The 23,172-nt window shown below is 36.7% G+C and overlaps 1 protein-coding gene across 1 annotated transcript; it reads right to left on the minus strand.

The window, feature by feature from the left end:
- Window positions 1-8,800: 8,800 nt before the first annotated feature.
- Window positions 8,801-10,150, minus strand: LOC140450851 (uncharacterized). The gene has a single exon (XM_072544531.1). The coding sequence runs from the start codon at window positions 10,148-10,150 to the stop codon at window positions 8,801-8,803; it is 1,350 nt and encodes a 449-aa protein (XP_072400632.1).
- Between the last annotated feature and the right edge of the window lie 13,022 nt (window positions 10,151-23,172).

The raw sequence follows: 23,172 nt of genomic DNA on the forward strand, positions 1-23,172 counted from the left end.
ATTTTCAACTCATACTGGACTGAGACCAACGTTTCAGATCTTAAAAAGCAATTTATCTTCTCATGTATCAACATCCAACCTACTCTTCGATCACGAAAAAAAGATCCAAATTCTACCAAGTCTAAAAATAATACACTACACTACCATTTTACAGTCAACAATCAGCTATTGAAGGTGTGCAAGGTTATGTTTTTAAACACACTTTGTATATACACACTCTAATATAGTAGTAGTAAATATGTTGAAAAAAATTGAGCCAGGAGGTTTATTAAAAACTGATCAAAGAGGTAGACACACTAATAAAACTCCTACCGAAACCATAAATAGTATACATTAACATATTAAATAATTCTCAAAATACGAGAGTCATTATTCCAGAGAAAGGAGTAAGAGAGATTATCTGGGCACAGAACTTACAATAGAAAAGATATAACAACTGTACATTGATGAATGCAATGAAAGACATGTAGATCCAAAGCTCAGAGCAAAAAAGTGGTTGTACGCAGATATTTTTAATAAAGACTTCAAGTTGTCATTTAAACCGCCCAAAAGAGACATTTGCGATACATGCAGTACATTCACCGCCCAATTAAAAAATAATCTTACTGCAGATGAACTAACCGGTGTACAGGCTGATTATGATGCTCACCTAATTGAATCTAAAACTCGGTATAACTCAAAACAATTGGACTTTATAATAGCTAAAGAGTCTCACCAAAATACAAAGTACTATCTGGTGATTTGCAAAAATGTTTGCCTTCACCACTAACAAACACAATTGTATTAGTTTCTACAAAAGGAAGCTTTGGACATTAAATTTTACATTACATGATGCCAGTGATTCTTCTGTACAATGTATAATGTGGGACGAATCGAAAGGGGCCCGAGGTGCAAATGAAATTGCCTCGTCAATTTTGAAATGGGCTGACAATACAATTCCAGGTAGTCAAGTAGAGGACATCACTCTTTGGACCGATAACTGCTATGGACAAAATAAAAATATAAGTATTATAATGTGCTATTTTTGGATACTGCAAATAAAGACGATCACTAAAAAGTTTTTACTGAAAGAGCACACACATATGGAAGCAGACACTGTTCATGCTTTAACCGAAAGAAAAAGAAAGAAACTCTCCAATTTGGCCATTTTAACATCATGGGACTGGCAACAACTAGTTAGGCAAACATCAGGTAAATACACAGTGCACAATATGGAACTTGCAGATTTCAAAAACTTCAAAACGCTGTTCGATAAGAAATTGTCATCTAATCCTCCTTTTGTAAATAGAAAAAAAATGTTAATAAAGACCCTGTTCTACTGTCAACATGTGTTTTCCTACAAGTCCAACAAGAACACATTGGAAAGTTCTTTTATAAGACCGATTTCAATAATCAAAATATGTATGAAGTGGACTTCATGAGGTATCGAAGACATCAAGTAACGTTTCCAGCCCAATTAAATCAAGTCTCAGTAATCCCATTATCAATCACAAAACAAAAGTACAATGACTTAATTGTACTACTGCCTTTTGTTCCGTCAGTTTGTCATGCGTTTTATCAAAATTTAACACAGCGATGTAGCCACAAACGATTACCCACAAGAAGATGAAGACGATATGGAGCATCTTTAACAATTTTGAAACTTGTCGTCTATAATTTTACTTAATTATTATAACATTATAATATTTACCTCTAATAAAATAATAGTATAGGCTTTAATGTGTTTGTATTGCTTATTTTGTAAAGACCTTAACATGCAATGCCACATTATTTAAAAAAGTTGTTAGAGGTAAACAACACTATGTCCAACTACACATTTAAAAAAAAAATTAAATAATGAACGGTAAACCTCAGGTAGGTATATAACACTTCATGGAATGAAAAAGATTATACACACCACAATAATAATTTATTAATCTTGGTTAAATATAAGAAACATTTGAGTATTCACTGATTACAAATTTAAAAAATTTTAAAACTGCTCTCCTGAAAAAGTAAGAAAATGGACATAGTGTCCTTTACCTCCGAGGTACCGAATTTTAGGTGGTCCATCTGATATTATCCCACACAAGGAACAACCGTGTTGTTAGGTTCGTTTATCTCAATTCGTCAATAAAGCTTGCCGAAGTTAGAGAGCATTTTCTAGGTTTTTTACTGGTTACTGATATTACCGATACCGATAAATAAATGAATATTGATTTAAATAATTTTTGATAAAATATCAAATTCGTTTTAAATTTTTTAAAAATGTTTTTTCCGCATCAACGTTACAGTGGAATGCCATAATGAATGAGATACCCGCCTTAACATTTAAATCGCTTTCGCGAATAATGAACGGTAAACCTCAGGTAGGTATATAACACTTCATGGAATGAAAAAGATTATACACACCACAATAATAATTTATTAATCTTGGTTAAATATAAGAAACATTTGAGTATTCACTGATTACAAATTTAAAAAATTTTAAAACTGCTCTCCTGAAAAAGTAAGAAAATGGACATAGTGTCCTTTACCTCCGAGGTACCGAATTTTAGGTGGTCCATCTGATATTATCCCACACAAGGAACAACCGTGTTGTTAGGTTCGTTTATCTCAATTCGTCAATAAAGCTTGCCGAAGTTAGAGAGCATTTTCTACTGGTTACTGATATTACCGATACCGATAAATATAAATAAATAAAAATAAATGAATATTGATTTAAATAATTTTTGATAAAATATCAAATTCGTTTTAAATTTTTTAAAAATGTTTTTTCCGCATCAACGTTACAGTGGAATGCCATAATGAATGAGATACCCGCCTTAACATTTAAATCGCTTTCAAATACGCGAAGGGACGGTATAATTGACTCATTATAAATACTTCGTTTTAATATGGGAAAAATTTATGATGCAACATACTCAATTTTTAAAAACAATAAGTACTATGACACAAGAAACATCGCAGGCTCATTAGGGACAAAATCAAAGAACTTTAAGTTTGTCTGCTCTATCGTGACATCGTACATAATTTTAGCAAAGATTAATATTGTCAGCAAAACTTTGCAAACGCGCGATATTATTATTTCGGAAAGTATCAAGATGCTTGATCAAGTCGGTACAGATTTAGCCAACAACCGCACTGACACTGCGTTTAAGCAGATATTAATTGACTCAGTATCAATTGCTAAAGAACTAGGTTGCGTAATTAAATTTTCTAAAACTGCTCGTCCAGGTCCCCGAAAAAGATATTTCAATTACGAATAGTTGAGCTTAAATAGGATAAGGACTCTGTAGGCTATTAATAAAGTAGTTGAAGATTACTGAGGGTTTTAAGAACGTTTATCCTTTTAAAATAATTAGTTCAGAGATTTGATTCTTCCTGCCCTTTGTATAAGTTTCCATGTGGTGGAGACATATTTACCATGGCAGTAAATGATTAGGTCACCAACGTATTGAACATATTTAATGGGAGCAGGAAACGACCTACAAATGTCGTAGATTGCCAGAATGAATAGAGTTAAACTTAATACAGATACTTGAAGGACACCTTGATTTTGAGAAAGAGATTGAGAAAGTTTACCATTGGCAAAGACTTTATAGGTTCTTAAAGTTAGAAAGTTTTTTACAAATGAGAGAATATTACCATCTAAATTATAGCAGGAGAGTTTGTCAGTTATTATTTTTCTGAAGATTGAATCAAATGCCGCCTCAATGTCAAATATAGTTGCTACGACATCATGTTGATTGTTGATTGCTTGAGAAATGTGTGCTTGAAAAAGAACAAGGTTGTCAAGAGTAATAATGACAACGTTCCATGACGTTGGAAGCCAGATTGAGCGTCGGGAATATTATTATTCTTTTCAAGGAACCAAGAGAGTCTTTTATTTATCATTTATTCAAGAAGTTTGCAAGTTGTAGAAGTGAGAGAAATCGGACGAAAAGATTTAGGAGTTATAGCGGGTTGGTCAGGTTTTTTAATGGGGATGATTATAGAATTGCGTTAAAAATTTTGGGAATTTATGTGTGTTCCAAATAAGGTTATTACGGTTATATTAAGGTTGAGGTTAAGATGTGTATTAGAGAGATTTTTAAAAATATATAAGGGATGCCACCGGGACCAACAGCAGATTCTGCACGAAGACCAGAAAAATTTCAATCTATGTAACGTAAACGGGGCGTTCATAAACGTGACATCGTGTGGAGTGGAGGAGAAGGTGTTGAAAGGTTGAGTGTGTAGAAGACTTGGTGGGGAAGTCATATTACTTTTATTGAATTTGCCTTCAAAATAATTAGCGAGTGTGTCGGAAATTAATTGGTTGTCAGAGATAACTGTGTTGTTGAAGATGAGAGGGGGAATCTTAAGGTTAGTTTTAGTTAGTTAGTTTTATTCATTATTTTATTTTATCTTAAGGTTATTATAGTAGGTATGTTTTATTTTAATTCATTATTTTTAAAACAAATACTAGTCAGATTTCCTCTGAGAACGAAATTGAAATAGATTGTTACATATCTGACACTTTGCGCTTAAGAGTAACTATTTGAAATATTTGTGAGTTATTTTTGAATTGCTTGTGCTTGAACCAAATATACCTTTTTGCAGGTTTTTAGCAATATATCACCGCTTCAACCCAATCACCAGGGCGAGCTCGATGGTGAACTGGATGAACTAGAGGATGATGATGATGACCTAGATGTATCACATATGCTAGTAGAACTAGAAGATGGAGTTGCAACACAACCAGAAGAATCAACCAGTAGTGGGTATTCAGATAGTGAAATTAATTCCGTAAATAATACTTTTAGGAGAAAATTTAAGCTTCCCAAAAATATTCTTAACCTCTCAACATCTTAGACATACTTTAAGTATGTCTTTAATGAGAGTCTTTCTGAAAAAATCAATACGAAGTCTAATGTATATTCGATAAAAACTAATCCCAGTAAACTTGCGATGCTTACTAATAATAATATAAAACAATATATTGGCATCTATATACATACATATATAAATATATATATATATATATATATATATATATATATATATACACTTGAGTGCAAAACAATCGACTCAAAAGCAATATTTGAGATTACACCTTCTGTTTTAATGTAAGAAGTATGAAAATAACAAGATGTAATGTGCAAACAGTAACTTTATTATTGAACTTACAAAAACCGCTATTTTATTATTTGGAAGACGCATTATAAAAACAATATGCTGTACGAACAGAGTTTCTCAAATATTCATCATTGGAACTATCCCAAGAAAGACGTAATGAACAGAGAAATCATCAATTACGAAATAATTTATTTTTTTATTCAATATCTGATATTACCACTCCTATTAATAATTACACTTTCCAGTCGATTTCGCATGGATCGGATGACTTTTCTAATAAATTCTTGAGGCATTGCTTCCCATTCATCATTAAGCGCAGCCCTTGATTCCATTATGCTTCTTGGTGCATGATTTCTATTTCGGACCCTTCGTTTAAGCTCATCCCAAACATACTCTATTGGATTTATGTCCGGGCTCAACGCAGGCCAATTTATTGTAGGTATACCGATCTCAGTCAGATAGGTGGTGGTGACTCGTGCGGTATGACATCGTAAATTATCATGCAATCAAATAAAGGCATCACCAATAAATCCCACGTATGGAACCACATTACTCCCAAAATATCTCTGATGTAACGATCCACCGTTAAACCTCCACCACGTCCTCCACCAGGCACGAAAACCAACTCGGTTTTCAAATCCATGGAAATGCCTGCCCAAAATATACAAGAACGGCCTCCATATGACACAATTTCTTGTATACAACATTGAGCAAATCGTTCTCCCGGCCTTCTATAGACTCGACGCCTCTTTTCGTTGCCATGTAGGCAGATCCTACTTTCGTCGAAGAATAATACGTGACTCCATTGATAGTCGTCCCAATCCAGATGTTCGCGAGCAAATTCTAGTCGCCTTTACTTCTGGGCTGCAGTTAGCTTGGGACTCGTAGCTGCCCTTTTTGGTGTCAGGTTGGCTGCTTTAAGTCTCCTTCTGACTGTCCAAACGCTAGTAACCACACCTCGGACCTCTCTAAACTCTTCTTTGAGATTAGCACCAGTCAAATGTCGATTTCTCAGAGATTTAGATACAAGAAATCGATCATCTCCCTCCGTTGTTGTTCGTTTACGCCCTCCTCCTTGTCGGCGGACATAATCACCAGTATCTTGGTACCGACGATATACTTGGGACACAGCAGATTGGCTTAAATTTAGTCGATTTGCCACGGCCCTTTGGCTCAGGTCTTCTCTCAATAATGCTACTACTGCTTGAGCTGCTTTGACAGATGTGGTATCCATTCGTTATGCAGTTGCGAACTTAATTGACTAATGTCTTAGTGCATCGCTATGGAAATTGATGCCTACGATGTTAACCGAACGCGTTAAGTCGGTGCGTGTCGATTTCAATGAGTCAAATTCTGAACCCCTCTCTACGTGTTGCATTATTTATTTGTAATACGTCACCAATTTACCAAAAACCAAAACTTTTTTTAAACTGAATAATGAGGATAATAATTGTACAATAAATATTATTAAATTTACACCTTTTAGATTGAAACAGGAGATGTACTTTCGCAAAATAATTTTGAGTCGATTTTTTTGCACTCAAGTGTATATATAATTTTTATGATGGTCCTGTCCTTGATTCTAACAATGAGTCAATCAAATACAAAAAACTCCCCTTTATTAACGGTCTAACCCAGTCTGTCGTATCCATATTTAAAGATGTTTCCAATATTAATATAGCTAAATACAATACCATAAATAGCAAACAACTTTTTTCTAAAATTAAAGACCCAGTACCAACCTTATATAGGAGTAATGTGGTATATGAAATACCGTGTCTAGTATGTGAAAAAAGCTACATTGGCCATACATCGCAGTGGCTAAAACAACGTATCACACAGCATAAAAGTGATTGCCGCTTAGGAAAAAATTCTTGCGCAGTTGTCGAGCACTACAGAAACACCGGTCATCTGTTAGACTACAACAATACTCGTATTTTGGCACAGACTGTAAATCACAAAAGTAGGTTATTTTTGGAGATGTACCACATTAACAAAAATAAACAAACTTTAAATTATAAAACAGACACGGGGCAATTAAGCAACATATATTGCAATATATTAAGCAAAATTTAAAACTACACTCACCTTAATGATTAATCATACCAACTAGCCTTAATGATTAATTAAAGAAATACTATTCCTCTAATGTTTTCTTACATTGTTATTTTTTGCATTTTGAAATAATTTTTACTTGTTTCCATCTTATTGATTGTAACGAACGTGCTCAAAGATATTTTAAATTTTAACATGCATTTTATTAAATGTACAGTGTCATCAACAATAATGTTATTTTAGTATTAATTTTATTTATGTGTATAATCTTTTAATTTCTGTAAGTATTGTAAATCTAAGTGTACGTCAGTGTTTTGAAATGTTTGTTTTTTACAGTTACTCCCGATGAAGCCATTGAATAAATGGCGAAATATTGAGCTTTAGAAAAAACAAAGATTTTTTATTTAATAGACCACATACCCGATATTTCCAACATATTTATAAATTGTTTTTTGGTCGAAATAATCACGTTAAATATATATATATATATATATATATATATATATATATATATATATATATATATATATATATATATATATATATATGTCGCTAGTGAAAATGCCAAAACGTAAGAAGTTACTGGTCCGATGCTTTAGGACTTCCCCAGATAAAAAAGTTATGCCCTAAAAAAGATTCAAAATAATTTGCCAATATTTACATTTCAATCCACAAGGAAAGTAAGTTCCTGTAGCTGGCTGTATACCATGTATCAAAAAAACCCAATCGGGCTATATCATAAAGGCAAAACACGTTTTCGGAATCCATATTACATCATCAGTGTCTAGGTATACATGTTTTATCTAGCTGCTATCATCAAGTGTCCTCGTAGACACTTTGTCTCAGGACCAGCAACATCATGTAGAGTCGTACGTTACATTATCAAATCCACTGGTAACTTTAACATCTTAATATATAAGATCAAATAATGTAAACTAAATTTAAGCCAACAATTTTGGATATTGGATATAGTTATATGATTTGGAATATGGATTCCGAAAACGTTTTGTCTTTATGATATAGCCTGATTGGGTTTTTTAATTATATACCTTTTATAAAGGATTTTAATATATTTTTTTTATTTACATTTCAATGATAATAACTTGATGGTACCACGAGATCGTTCTAATCATGATATCCGTTTACATAAGGTTCGGCCCATTGATGGTGCACTGAATAGAAAGTTTTAGTCAGTTCCTTTTCAAAAATATGTATCTGTTAATGTACCACCAAAGCTCGACACCATATGAAGCAATTTCTTCCAGCGAAACCCCATGAATGGGAATACAAATTGTATGTTCTCTGTGGAACAGATAGTTTTTCATCTTTCTTTGAAATTTATACAGGTTTAGAAAACGATCCAAAATATTTCATTAACTATTATATCTATTCATCCAATTCTATTAAATGATTCTATTAAATTTCAAATTATTATCACATGAGCAAGCCCAAATTTTATAGATTAATTACAAATTTTAAAATCTCAATGGCATTGCTCAGAACAGAATAAATGAATGTGATATGTTGTATATTCATCGACCAAACGATCAAAAATCCCAACAAGTTCGAATTTCAAAACTTAACGATCACGATCGGTCGCTGTAAGTGATGGACGGTCCACCAGACTGACTCTGCCCATACATTTTCATGGACTCATAATGTTGGTCGATCGTGGATGGTCGGTCTGGTCGAGCAGTCTGATCCCTCCCTTAGTTTTAACAGACGCAATTCTCACTCGGCCATCTTTACCCGGAAAGACTTCCATCACTCGTGCCAATGACCAGTAGAGAGGAGGGAGATTATCTTCTTTAACTAGCACAAGGTCATTGGATTGTAAATTTTTGAATGGGAGAAACCATTTTGGACGATTTTGAAGTCGATTCAGATAATCAGTCGACCACCTTTTCCAAAAAAGTTGCTGGAGCTTAGAGAGATTTTGCCAGATGATAAGTCTATTTTCCGGGATAGATGTATACTCCTGGTCGGGTAGCGAGGTGAGAGACCTTCCAATTAGGAAGTGACCAGGGGTAAGATATGTGAAATCGGAGGGATCATTAGAGAGGGCACAAATGGGCCGAGAATTAAGTACGGCTTCAATTTGGGTAAGCACGGTACTGAATTCCTCGAATGTAATTTTGAGATTACCTAATAATCTATAGATATGATGTTTAGCGCTCTTTATAGCGCTCTCCCAGAGTCCTCCATAATGAGGAGATCGAGGTGGTATTGTTTTCCACCGAATTTGAGAGGAGGTTAAAAATTCCTGAATAGAAGAGTTAGTTTCCTTATTTTTCAAGAAATTATAGAGTTCGAATAACTGATTTTTAGCCCCAAGAAAGTTTGTCGCATTATCAGAGAATATAGTCTGAGGGAGACCTCTTCGACTGATAAAGCGCTTGAGAGTAAGAAGAAACGCTTCTGTTGTAAGGCCACTGACTAATTCTATATGAACCGCACGTGTGGACATACAGACAAACAGAGCTATATATGACTTTATCAAGGGACTTTTACGAAGTTTAGGGGCCTTTATTAGAAAGGGACCACCAAAATCCAAACCTAGATGAGCAAAAACTTGAGCAGAGCATAAGCGTTCCTTAGGTAAATCAGACATGATTTGAGCTAAGGGTTTGGTATTAAACTTGAAACAAACATGACATTCGTGGACTATCCTCTTAATCTCCCGTAGACCATTCAAGGGCCAATATCTAAGGCGCACTTGAGAGAGAGTATTCTGAGGACCGGCATGATGAAGCCTAAGATGTTCTCTTTTGAGAATTAGACGAACCACATGATTTTTCGAGGGGAGGAGGAGAGGATATTTTTGATCAAAGGTAACTTCGGAATACCTAAGACGTCCACCTACACGGAGCATTTCATTTTTGTCAAGAAAAGGAGCAAATTGCAAGAGAGACTTGTTAGAAATAATCTTATTGCCTTTGAGATCAGCGATTTCGGAGGAAAAGCATGAGTTTTGCAATAATTTTATGATTTTCATTTCGGCATTTTGAAGTTCAGATACTTCAAGTGCACCGGATAATTTTGAGTGCCAGACTTTGCGTTATTAGCAAATCTGAGTACATAAGCTATAGTCCTTACATATTTCGTAAAACTGAAGAATCTTTCAGAAAGCGTGACAAAAAAATCGAATTGAGCACTTCGAGTGTAAAGAACAATTTTTCTTTCTTCCGGTAATTTATCAGAATTAAACTTCGGAATATATTCAGACAAATTTAGGTCAAATGTTTGCAAAAACTGAGGACCGTGAAACCAAAGAGTGGAGTTGAGTATGTTAGAGGGCATCATTCCTCTGGAGAGGATGTCAGCAGGGTTGTCTTTAGACTTTACGTGTCTCCAATGAGAGTGAGAAGAATTTTCTTGAATTTGAGCTACCCTGTTGGCGACAAATTGATTCCATCTGGAGTGATGTGATCTGAGCCATGCCAAAACTATCTCAGAATCGCTCCACATGTTTATAGAGGTAATAGAGGGCAATTTATCCTTTATAATATCAACCACCTTTGTGGTGAGCTTGCTAGCCAATAAAGCACCCATAAGTTCCAGCCTTGAAAGCGTTATGGTCTTTAAAGGAGCAATACGACTTTTAGAAGCAATGAGAGCACGAGACATTTTTTGATTTGTAGATAACCCGTATATAACAACAAGCAGCATATGCTTTCAAACTTGCGTCAGAAAACGGGTGAATTTCAATAGAAGAAATTTCATAACATGAGAAAAGACATCTGGGTATGCTTATGTCTTTGAGAGCAGCGAGATCAGTTATAAATTTCAACCATTCATTTAAAATATTTGAATCCACGGAGTCATTCCAATTAATTTTAGAAATCCAAATTTTTTTCATAATAATTTTAGCAAGAGCAGTTACGGGATTAATGAGCCCTTGTGGATCAAAAATTTGAGCGATAATAGAGAGTACTTCCCTTTTTGTATAATTATCCTTTATTGATAATTGAGGTACAGAAATTGAAAATGTATCAGTACTAGGGTTCCAACAGACACCTAAAACCTTATTAGAAGCATTCTCTGGTGAAATAATATACGCAGAATTTGTAGAGAGAGTAGAAACATTTTCCAAAAACATTTTTGAGTTAGAGCACCATTTATGAAGAGAAATGCATGCCTTGTTGAGTAGGTCAGTTATCTCATTATGAGCCTTAAGAAGAGTTTGCGTGTCATTGGCCCCATATAGAATGTCATCTACATAGCAGCCTGTTAAGAGATCATCGAAGGCCAATGGGTAGTTGTTTTGATGAGTTTTAGCTAATTCCATCAAACAACGAGTACTTTGAAAGCTTGCGCTTTTTGTTCCATAAGTTACGGTTTGAAGCTCAAGACATTCCATGTTCTATTCTAGAGAATCCCGCCAGAGGATATTCTGCAGAAATGTGTGATCAGGATGAATTTGTACCTGCCTGTACAGGATGTTGTAACATCCTGCTTTATTGACAGAGCAGAGAGAGAAGTCATCACATTTGAGACCTGAGAGGTTTGAGATTCAGAGAGAGAGGCAGAATTACTTAGACCGGCTTCACCATCAGACCAAGTGTTTTGTACATTGCGAGAGGTTGCGTGATTTTTTCTTTAAAAAGATCTATTAGGAGAAGAGCTATTTTCATGGTCATTGTGCAAGAGTGTATGATGCCTTTTCTTGCATATACCACATGAACGTTGAGACGAACAATTTTGAGAAAAGTGTTTAGTTCCTAAGCAGTTGCGACATAGTTTGTTTTCATTAACAAATTTATACTTATCCTGTAAGAGAAGATTAGCAAATTTTGTGCATGCATAAATAGTGTGTGCAGCATTATTACAAAATACGCATGTTTTGAGAACCGCTTTAGAGTGAGTTTTAATAACTTTTTTATCGTTATTATCTGAGGAGTTTAACTTTTCCATAAAGAATTGATTTAGCGTGGGAATATCTTTTGACCCTAACTCGTATTCGAAAGAACGGTGAGTGGTAAAGTCCACTTTTTGCAAAAATATTTCTATTAGTAAGAGATCCCAATGCTCGACGGGTACATTCATATTTTTTAGCGCGAGTAAGGTCTGTTTTGCGGTGACCAAAAATTCCCGTAAGGCCTTTGCATTAGTTTTGACTAAGGATGAAACTTTCAAAAGACGCTGTATATGCAAACTAATTACGCACGATTTGTTTTCGTAACGATTTCGAAGAGTCTCTAACGCGATTTGGAAGTTTTCTTCTAAAACTTGGATGTTTTCTACCAACTGGAGAGGTTCGTTGCGTAGAAAGGATTTGAGGTAATAAAACGCTGGACGTTGTTGAGTTCCTGGTTGTTGATAATTAACGTCTCGAAGAGCTGATAGAATGCACTCCATTCTGAGAAGCACCCTGAGAAGGTTTGAATTTTAATTTCGGGAAGAGTCACTTTAGCACTAGCTAAACGTGGAGAAGTGGAACTAGACTGGTGTGAAAGAGGTTGGAGCATCTCCATTCTATGTTGAAGACCTGCGAGAGTTGAGAAGTATTTTTCTTCAATTTCTTCCCTATCGCGTTCTTCAGTGTTTGCTTCACCCAGTTCCTCAATCTGATCCATGAGGTCATCATATTTGGCGTAGCAATTCGTGAGTTCAGTACGACGGAGTTGGAACTGCAAGGGATCCGTTTCTTGTTCAGAGTTATCCCTTAACCAATTAGAGATACGAGAGATTTTTGATTTCAGCGGTTTGCGTTGTTTCTTTAATTGATCCATTGCGGATAGAGATGTATCGTAAGCTTTTCGAGATATTTAGCTCTCAGAGATACACGAGAAATAAAAAAATCTAAGAGTCTAAAACACAACTTAGTCCACCCCGTATAATAAACAAGAGTCTCAGAAAATAATGTCTGTACGAATCCTGCGAAATATAAACTCTTCCCGTATACTAATAATATACGTTCGAACTTTTGAAGGTCCCTGTACGCGTGATTATCAAAATATATCTTGGAACGAACTCACCAAATAGAAATGAATCGTAAAAAATCCATAAATCCATAGTCGTCACATCACATGTTTCTTGTCAGCAGTTTTACTTGATGCCGGCGAAGAGCGATAATGTCTAAGAGTGTTGAGATAAGCGAATAACACTTGAAACACTTGCGTGGTGACGTAATGTTCCATGTACCGTGAGATTGTTTATCTTATACATTTTATTTTGTGAAGAGCACTTAGTAATGAGTTTATTTTAATTTTTTATGGGAAGAGAATTAAATAAGAGAAAATAATTAATTTGATTTATGAAGATAAATCAGAACAGGAATTGCGATAAACAATATGCGGATCGAAGAACCACAAATGGTGGAAAGGGTAAACTTTGTTGCCAAACTATCCACATTTAAGAGAGGCGTATTTGAACACCTGATCGCATCAAAATATTTATCAAGGACCATTGAAGCAATCAAACACTTAAGAGGTATTTTCCTTCGATTTATTTACACAATGGACTTCAGGGCTGGTTCAAACATTGACAATTATCGCAATTCTGATAGTTACATAAAGAGTTATACAAATATTAGCTTTACAGTGAGTGCGGGGCGGCAGTAACAGATATACACAAAATGATAGAATTGAGAGAGACCAACTTTATACGTTTTAACACAAAACACCGGTTCCCGTCACCGCGCATACATGGCTGACGCACTTTTCGATAACACACCCGGTCTTCACTTGCCGAGAGGCAAATTAGCACTGTCTGTGACCTGTGACCTGTGACTTGCCTAAGTTATATAACGAGGGGAGGAGCGGGTCCCTGATGTAGGGAGTCAGTCGCACACACGTTAACACGATAGGTGACGATCCGAGCGTACAATTTGATAAAATAACTATACTACGATTACAATATTATACAGGTTGTTTTTACAACAATTAGTATAGTACGAATAAATAAATACATTAATTAAGTACTTTCTTTCTTAACAAAGGTAATAATTAGAACTAGACTATATAATTATATTGCCAAGGTACCGAATCGTAGAGTTTTCTGAAATATTGACATAAATAATCGCGACATTCCACAGCATCGTCACTTGGTCTTCCGTGATAGTGATTGTTGTTTCTAGCATTGGAGGTTTTGGGTGTCAAGTTGTATTCAGGGATGAAATTAATTTAATCATTTATTTTGATAAAGTTATGTAATACACAAGCGGCTTTTATAATTTTAATCGCCCTCTCTACAGAACCAGATATGGGAGTTTCAAATATGCGGAATTTTGACACAAGCATTCCAAAAGCACATTCAATGATTTTTCGTCCACGGGATAAACGGTAATTATATATTCGGCGATCGTTTAAAAATCTTTGGCTAAAGGGTCGCATGATATTTGTACAAAGAGAAAAAGCTTCATTAGCAACAAAATAATAGTTAAATGTGCGTCCAAATTCCTCTTCGCCAGGCAATGGTGATGGATTAGAAATCTTTAGAGTTTTATTTGAAAGTGCTCGACCTAATCCTGAATGTTTAAACACCCCAGAATCATTATTCCTGCCATAATGACCCACATCTATAGATGTAAATAATCGATTTGCATCCGAACATGCCAATAAATTAATTGAAAAATATTCTTTTTAATTAAAATATGAAGAACCCGTATTTGATGGTTTCCTAATGCGGATATGTTTTCCGTTTATTGCACCTAAGCAATTGGGCAAATTCCAAATTTTTAAAAACTGTGATGAAATAGGTTTCTTCATATATACTGGTTGTAAAGTTTTCCATATGGCATTACAGGTGTCTGCAACAATTTTTCCAATCGTCGTTTCACCCCTTATAAATACATAAGACATTGATCGAAAAGATGCTCCTGTGGCTATGTACCTGCAACAAGATAAATATGTACCCATAATATAAATTAAAACTACGCATATTACGTGGGTGTTCAGTCATTTCTGTTCAAGTATTTTAATTGAGGTACTTATTACATTCTATGACTTTATTTATTTATTATTATTATTTATTATTCTATGACTTTTAGGCAATGATTGCAAAGCCAAGTGGAAAACAATACGTTCGTCCTACATACGAAGTACGAACAGCAAATCCAAAAGCGGTTCTGGTGCAGGATCAAAAAAAGAATACTACCTAGCGCAGTATTTGAGATTTATAAATCCATTTACGAAGAGTCGTGCTCAGGAGAGAAATATAGGTAAATTGCACGAATCGCAAGACACTCAAGACTCTACTGAAGTTGTAGTCGAGGATACTGTATCGGAAAATAATGATAATGCCTCTGAGGAATCACATTCACAAGACCTACATTCACAACCGCCTACATGTGCACTAGCACATACAGAAAGTCAGCTATTTTTCCAAACTGATTTATCTTCTCCCACCTCTCTTGACACGCAGCTAAATACGCCATTAAGCCGCTGTTCTGGAAAAAAACCAAGACCACTTAGTGCTGTAGATAAATGCGCCGTAGATTATTTTACTTTCAAAAAACAGAAGACTGAAAAGAAAAAGGAAGCGACAGATCCACGTGAGTTGTTCCTTTTGAGCTTAGTTCCTCACATGAAATCTATGACACAACATGAGCAGTTATCATTCCAAAAAGGAATATTACAGCTCATGAAAGAAATTAAATATCCGCAGCCACCACACACTGGAATATCGTATAACAACCCATCAACGAGAAATAATACAGGAGCAGCAGCATTTTATACCAATTTCACCGGCGAAATTGGAACTCCGCTAACAGAGCCATGTGAACAATATATTCGACAATAGGTTATCCAAGAGATTGGTAAAGAAACTCTAAACCAATAATTCAGGATCCCACACATCACCCAACCCACATATTACTAATTAATCAGTTATTTAATATTTTTTTATAAGAATTGAGTGTTACTTTTTTTCTAAAAATAATATTGTTACGATAGATAATGACGTGTCATAAGACTCAAAACTGTAAACATATTTATTACTAATATCTTTTCTATTCAAGTATTTTCTAGATCATACCCCAGGCGGCAAAAGCCGCTATAAAAAATATAAGTGTTATATTAATATACTATACTTATAAGTGTTATAAGTGTAGAACCTTTGATAATAAATAAAAACATTAGATTAATAAGAACATAACAATTGGTGTCAAAAGTGGAATAGTAAATAAATTGTCAAAATGGCTACGATTTATGAATTCACAGTTACGAATTTAAGAAGACATCTCGAGGACAGAGAATTAGCTTCTACCGGAAAAAAAGCTGAGTTAGTCCAACGACTAAAGAATGCTTTGGAGGATGAGGGTTTTAATACAGAAACTTATATATTTGAAGATGCTGTCATCTCGTCGATTTCGAAACTAGAGAAGAAAGTTTCTGGCGATATTTCGAAAGTTTCTTCTGAGGTAGCCAAAGTTTCTAGTGATTGTGGACAAAGTTTCTGGTGACATCGCATCATTAGAGAACAAAGTTTCCGGCGACATCGCTTCCTTAGAAGACAAAGTTTCTAACGAGATTTCTTCTCTAGAAAGCAAAGTTTCTGCTAACATCTCTTTGAAAATCTCTAAAGTCACTTCGGAGATGTCTGCCCTCGACGATAGAATGTCTTCGTTAAAAAACCAAGTTGCTGCCGATATGTTGGCCTTCGAAGAAAAGATGAAAGAGATGGAAAGGAAGATGGAGGAAACAGGGACAGCAGAGAGAAGAAACAATCCGATTACAGTAGAGACAAAAGAAGACGAGACGAAATGTAAGTTGGAAACACGGCCCTAATTTGAAGGAAGTGGAGGTTCTGTTCATGTTAAAGTCCCAACTTTCGACGGAAAATCATCATGGAACAACTACATGAAACAGTTTGAATCAGCACAAGAGCGAATGGATGGTCTGAAAAAGAAATGGCTGTAAACCTGACTATCGCTCTTCGAGGAGATGCCTTAGATGTGCTTCAGACCATAGCCGTAGAGGAGACAGATGATTTCGAACAACTTAAGAGGAGGTTAAATATGCGATATGGCCACGAACATTTGGAGCATGTATATCAGTCGCAGCTTAAAAATCGAAGACAAAAGAAAGATGAGGCTCTTCAAGAATATGAGGTAGATATTGCCAGATTAGTACGATATGCTTATCCAACAGCTCCCGAAGACATGATGGAAAAGCTGGCCGTTCAAACGTTTATTGATGGTCTTCGTGATCATGAAATGCAGAGAACACTGCGACTAACTCGTCACAAGACGCTGATTGATGTCTTATCCGCCGCTCTCGAATACGAGTCAGCTACACAGGCCTCTGGCGGTTACAGTAAAGTTAGGATTGTAAAAGAGGAAGGAGGTGAAGATAAACTTGACCAGCTCGTTAATATGATGAAAAGTATTACATGCAAAAAAACGAAGACCATAAAACCAAGAAACTCACCATCAGGAAAACTAGAACGAGTCGGCCTTAGGGGGGCAGCTTCGACCCAGAACTTTTCCAAAGACCCTCTCATACTAATAGCTTCTTTGAAATGTCGTGAAGATAGTGTATATGTAGATGGAGAAATAAATGGTAGAAGGCATACGTTGTTGGTGGATACCGGAGCGACCAGAACCATTATACGCCCGACAGTTATAAACAGCCGTAAGAAACTGTTACCAACGAGGTTGTGACTTCGGACCGCTACAGGTGAAAATGCCAACATTCATGGAGAAATCCAGATACAATTGGGAATTGGAGCAGAAAAGTTCGTCCATACTGTTATAGTTGCTGACATCGAAGAGGGTGTTATATTAGGAATGGACGTAATGAATATGCATGGATTCCAAGTGGATTTTAAGAATAAGGTAATCAAAGTTGGCAACGAGGAGGTATTTCTTCATCCACATGATGACAACACTGTACAAGCAGCCATTAAAGAAGATACAGTCGTGCCTGCGAGAAACGAAACGATCATAGTAGGGCGGCTACAGGGAATTGTGGACGAAGGGATACCTGTTATGATGGAGCCTTGGAACCATGACGACGAGGTTGGCCGTGTAATCATAATTGGAAAGGAATTGGTGACTTTGGCTAAAGAGATTCCTGTGAGACTTATCAATGTCAATGACTACCCAGTGACCATCAAGAAAGAGACAAAAGTAGAATTTGTGTACCTGTGACATCCATAATCTGTCAGGCGACAACATCTGATAATTCCAACGACAAATTCGATCAAATGGTTGCAGTTGCTGGACAGTCTCTAAATCAGATGGAGAAAAGGAAATTAAAGGAATTTCTTCGGCAGTATCGTGATATTTTCGTACCGAAAGGAGGAAAGACGGGAAGAACTACCGTTGTTAAACATAAAACTAATACTGGTAATGCTAAGCCAATTCGTCGACGATTACCAAAGGCGAAAAGAGAGAAAGCTGAAACAATTGTTCAAGAAATGAAGAAAGACGGGGTGATAGAACCTTCTACGAGCCCATGGGTCTCTCCGGTGGTCCTGGTTAAGAAGAAAGACGACGAGGTTCTGTGTGGATTACCGTTTGCTGAACAGCGTTTCCAAGAAAGATAGTTATCCTCTGCCTCGGATCGACGATACATTGGACACATTGGCTGGAAGTAAATTGTTTTCTACTTTGGATTTAAAGTCTGGATACTGGCAGGTAGAAATGGACCCAGTAGATAAAGAGAAGACAGCCTTCACCACAGGATCTGGATTGTGGCAATTCAACGTTATGCCATTTGGACTCTGTAATACTCCTGCGACATTTGAGAGGCTTATGGAAAATGTGTTGAGAGGGTTATCTTGGAAAACATGCCTGGTTTACCTAGATGACATAATCGTCTTGGGGGAGACATTTGAAGTTCATCTGAAGAATTTAGAAACTGTTTTTAATCGACTTAAAGCTGCCCAATTGATGTTAAACCCCAAGAAGTGCCAGCTATTTCAAGGTAAAGTCAATTATCTGGGTCATATCGTCAGTAAAGAAGGAGTGGGCGTGGATAAGGGAAAAATCGATTTCATTAAGGAATGGCCAGTACCAACGGACAAACATCAAGTGAGAAGTTTTGTTGGACTATGTACTTACTACCGGAGGTTTATTAAGAAGTTTGCAGATATCGCTAAGCCACTAACGCGACTTACAGAGGAAGCAAGAGATTACGGCTGGGATACACACTGCCAAAATGCCTTTGAGACCTTAAAAAAGCATTTAATCACAGCACCAATTTTAGGATATCTACTGCCAGAAGGAGAGTTCACCTTAGATACAGATGCAAGTAATGTGGGAATTGGAGGAGTGCTACCTCAGATTCAAGGAGGACAGGAACGAGTCCTTGGATATTTTAGTAAAGTTCTTTCAAAACCTGAGCGGAATTATTGCGTCACGAGAAGAGAACTTCTAGCAGTAGTGAAATCAGTAGAGCACTTCTATTAGTACCTCTATGGAAGGAAGTTTTTAATCCGAACCGACCATGCCGCCCTTAAGTGGTTGATGCAGTTTAAGAATCCAGAAGGTCAGATAGCCAGATGGATCGAACGACTCCAAGAATACGATTTCAAAATTGAGCACCGGGTCGGAGTTAGCCACAGAAACGCTGATTCTCTTTCCAGAAAGTCATGTCCAGCAGAGTGTTCCCACTGCAACAAAACGGAATCCGAGAAAGCAGCAGTGCTAAGAACAACGATGGTCAACGACGACTGGACGCCTACCAAGATAAAGGAAGAACAAGAGAGAGTTGTACAGAAAATTCGAAAATGGAAAGAGGAAAACTGTGGACCACCTTGGCAAGAAATATCAAACCTATGCTCAGTAGTTAAGACGTATTGATCCCAGTGGGACTCATTTATCCTGGAAGATGGCTTGCTCAAACGAGTCCTGGAAATGATGACGGTTCAGAGAAGAGAAGATAGTTGGTGATCCCAAAGAGCAGAATACCCGAAGTACTTCATTAGTTACACGACAGTCCATCAGGAGGGCATTTTGGTGTAAAGAAAACCCTTCAGCGAAGTCGGGAACGGTTTTATTGGATGAACAGTTCCGACGACGTAAAAGACTGGTGTAAGAAATGTACTATTTGTGCTACGAGTAACGGGCCTTACCGAAAAAGGAGAGCTTCTATGAGACAATATAATGTTGGATGCCCGTTTGAAAGAATAGCTTTGGACATCGCTGGGCCATTTCCAGAAAATTAAAATGGAGGCAAGTATATGTTGGTAGTAATGAATTACTTCACTAACTGGGTCGAGATTAACGCACTTCCAGACCAGAAGGCCGCCACCGTTGCAGATAAGTTGATCCAAGAATATATCAGCCGATTTGGAGTGCCTTTGGAGATCCATAAGGACCAAGGCAGGAACTTCGAAAGCGATATATTCCAAGGAATATGTAATAGACTAGGCATGAAGAAAACAAGAACTACAGCATATCATCCGCAATCGGATGGTATGGTAGAACGGATGAATAGGACAGTTGGTAAGTATTTGACAAAGATGCTGTCCGATCATCAGCGAGACTGGGACCAATATCTTCCGTTCTTCACAATGGCCTACAGATCTGCTGTTAACAAATCAACAGGCCAGACACCAGCCAGAGTCTTATTCGGACGCGAGATACGACTATCTTGTGATTTAGAGTTTGGGTGTCGACCTGGAGAAGATGTAGCAGGTGAAGATTATGTGATTGAATTACGAAGAAGAATGGACGATGTACACGAGTTGGTCTGTTCCCATCTTCAGATCGCTAGCGACCGAATGAAGAAACGGTACGATACACAATCCGAAAAGGCGTGCTTTAAGAAGAACGACAAAGTGTGGCTCTATGATCCCAAAAAGCGAAAAGGTTGTTCTCCCAAATTGCAGCAGTTTTGGGAAGGTCCATACCTCATTATGGAGAAGATCAACGATGTCATTTACCGAATAAGCAAGATTCCGAGGGGAAAGCCGATGATAGTACACCATAACCGGCTGGCGTCTTTCGAAGGTGACCACGACGTAGATGAAGAAGTGAAACTGAACCAAGTCCAAGATGTGTCTGACCTCACGTTTGAGGAATTCATGGGTGCCTATGGAGGTACCGGTAAAGCAAGACATGGTGTGAAGAAACAGAAACAAAAACAGAAACAAAGAGAAACAAGATCTACTCGCGCTTTCCGATGACTACTCGCTGGCCCTTACCATCCCGGCCAGTATCAAAGACGCACTAGGGTTGGCATCCGTATTTCGAAGAAAGTTCGGTCGAGTTGCAGAACTTTAATGCCAAGTGCCAGCTCCCGGGAAAGCCTTGAAAGCCAAGATGCATCACGTTACATGCCAACAAAAGACCCTGCCCGTGACCAACCTACCTACCGAGATGTATGGGAATCCTTACTTCAATTGAGAGAGCACGTACTAGAGTCCGGCGTGCAAAAGTTAGCCATGCCAAAGTTAGAGTGCCGCTAATTATATTGAAGGGTTTTCCGAAGTATGGTGGAGGACATCTTTAAAGACACCGAAGTCAAGGTGTTAGTCTGTTGCAATCCGCATAGTTACTGGTGCGGAGAGAAAACCGTCCCTAGTCATTTTTATACAACTGGAAGTTGTAAAATAGTCCAGTTGCCGATACCAGCATATCGTTCCAGTTCCAGTCCCGCCAAGGTTCCAGGAGGAACCATCTTTTAAGAGGGGGGGCAATGTTACGATAGATAATGACGTGTCATATGACTCAAAACTGTAAACATATTTATTACTAATATCTGTTCTATTCAAGTATTTTCTAGATCATACCGCAGCCGGCAGAAGCGGCTATAAAAAACCAGTATGGCGTGACCTTCCAGTCTTTTTTCTAAGGGTCAGAAAGGCCGACGAGTTTCTAGACGTATGGGGCCCCCTCCGATATAAAAAAAAACCTGCTTTGGATGGAAGGTCATCGATTCATCGCCGGGATTCCGGAACTAACGGCATTTTATATTTAAAGAAGGAACTCTGCTAAAAACAGTTAGTTAGTTTTTGAACATCGCGTTGAGTTTCTAAAATGTAACGCACATAGATAAATTATATAATTATTAGTGTAAAATAAATTAGTTATATTGTACAAATAAAGACTTTAAATAAACATATAAGTGTTATAAGTGTAGAGCCTTTGATAATAAATAAAAACAATAAATTAGAATAATAATAACATAACAATATAATGTAGGTATACTTACCGCAGTGTTACTAATAAACGTTCATCGACAGTAATTAATTCTCAGATCTGTTACAGATGGTCCAACACAATCTAATAACAATTTATAAGTTATCTCTGACATTCGATAATAGGAGTAAAACTTTTCTTCGTCGTGTTTCAGTTCTTCTGAAATTTTAAAATTACCAACAATCGCACGAAGACACTATGCATTTTCTTGTATCATTTCTTATATCGTTTCTGATATAACAAAAAAATGGATAGTGTTATACAAGCGTATAGTTCTTATATCAGAAACAATACAAGAATTTGTGTCCGCTGCAGTTTCTTGTACAAGAAATGCGCCAATTTGTGTGCAAAAACGTAAAACTTCTGTCATAATGGCGGCTGGAGGAGAACTTTTTTTTTTTTTTATTTAGAAAGTCGCATCGACCAAATGGCCATTACCGAAAAATTAGTGGATTACATTAGGTACAATTACTTCATTACAATTTGGTTTATTAAATATTGTGGTACTTATTAATGTCTTTCAAGAAATTCAGAGTATTGTTAAAGTTACAGTCTGCACCTAGAGCTTCTATAAGTGTTCCTGGTATCTTGTTATTGCTTCGTTGTTGATTGTAGAGGGGACATTCACATAGTAGGTGCAATATTGTTAGTGTCGTATTACACGTTTCACATCGCGGCGGTTCGCACTTTTTAATTAAGTAATCATGCGTTAACCTAGTATGTCCGAGTCTGAGGCGCGTTATTATTATTTCTTGGCTTCTTGACTTAGGTAACACATTCCATGCCTCTATGCTGGGTTTCACTTGTTTTAATTTTGAATTCGACACATTCCATTTATTTTTCCACGCACTTAAGATTGATTTTTTTATATAAGCTTTTATATCCGTTGATACTGATGTGTGTACGATCTCGGAAACGTCACTCAC

The sequence above is a fragment of the Diabrotica undecimpunctata genome, chromosome 9 (genome assembly GCF_040954645.1).
Source record: "Diabrotica undecimpunctata isolate CICGRU chromosome 9, icDiaUnde3, whole genome shotgun sequence".
Taxonomy (NCBI): domain Eukaryota; kingdom Metazoa; phylum Arthropoda; class Insecta; order Coleoptera; family Chrysomelidae; genus Diabrotica; species Diabrotica undecimpunctata.

Bases quoted from the DNA above. Each gene is read 5' to 3' on its own strand.
- LOC140450851 (XM_072544531.1), bottom strand. From the start codon at position 10,150: ATGAAAATCATAAAATTATTGCAAAACTCATGCTTTTCCTCCGAAATC.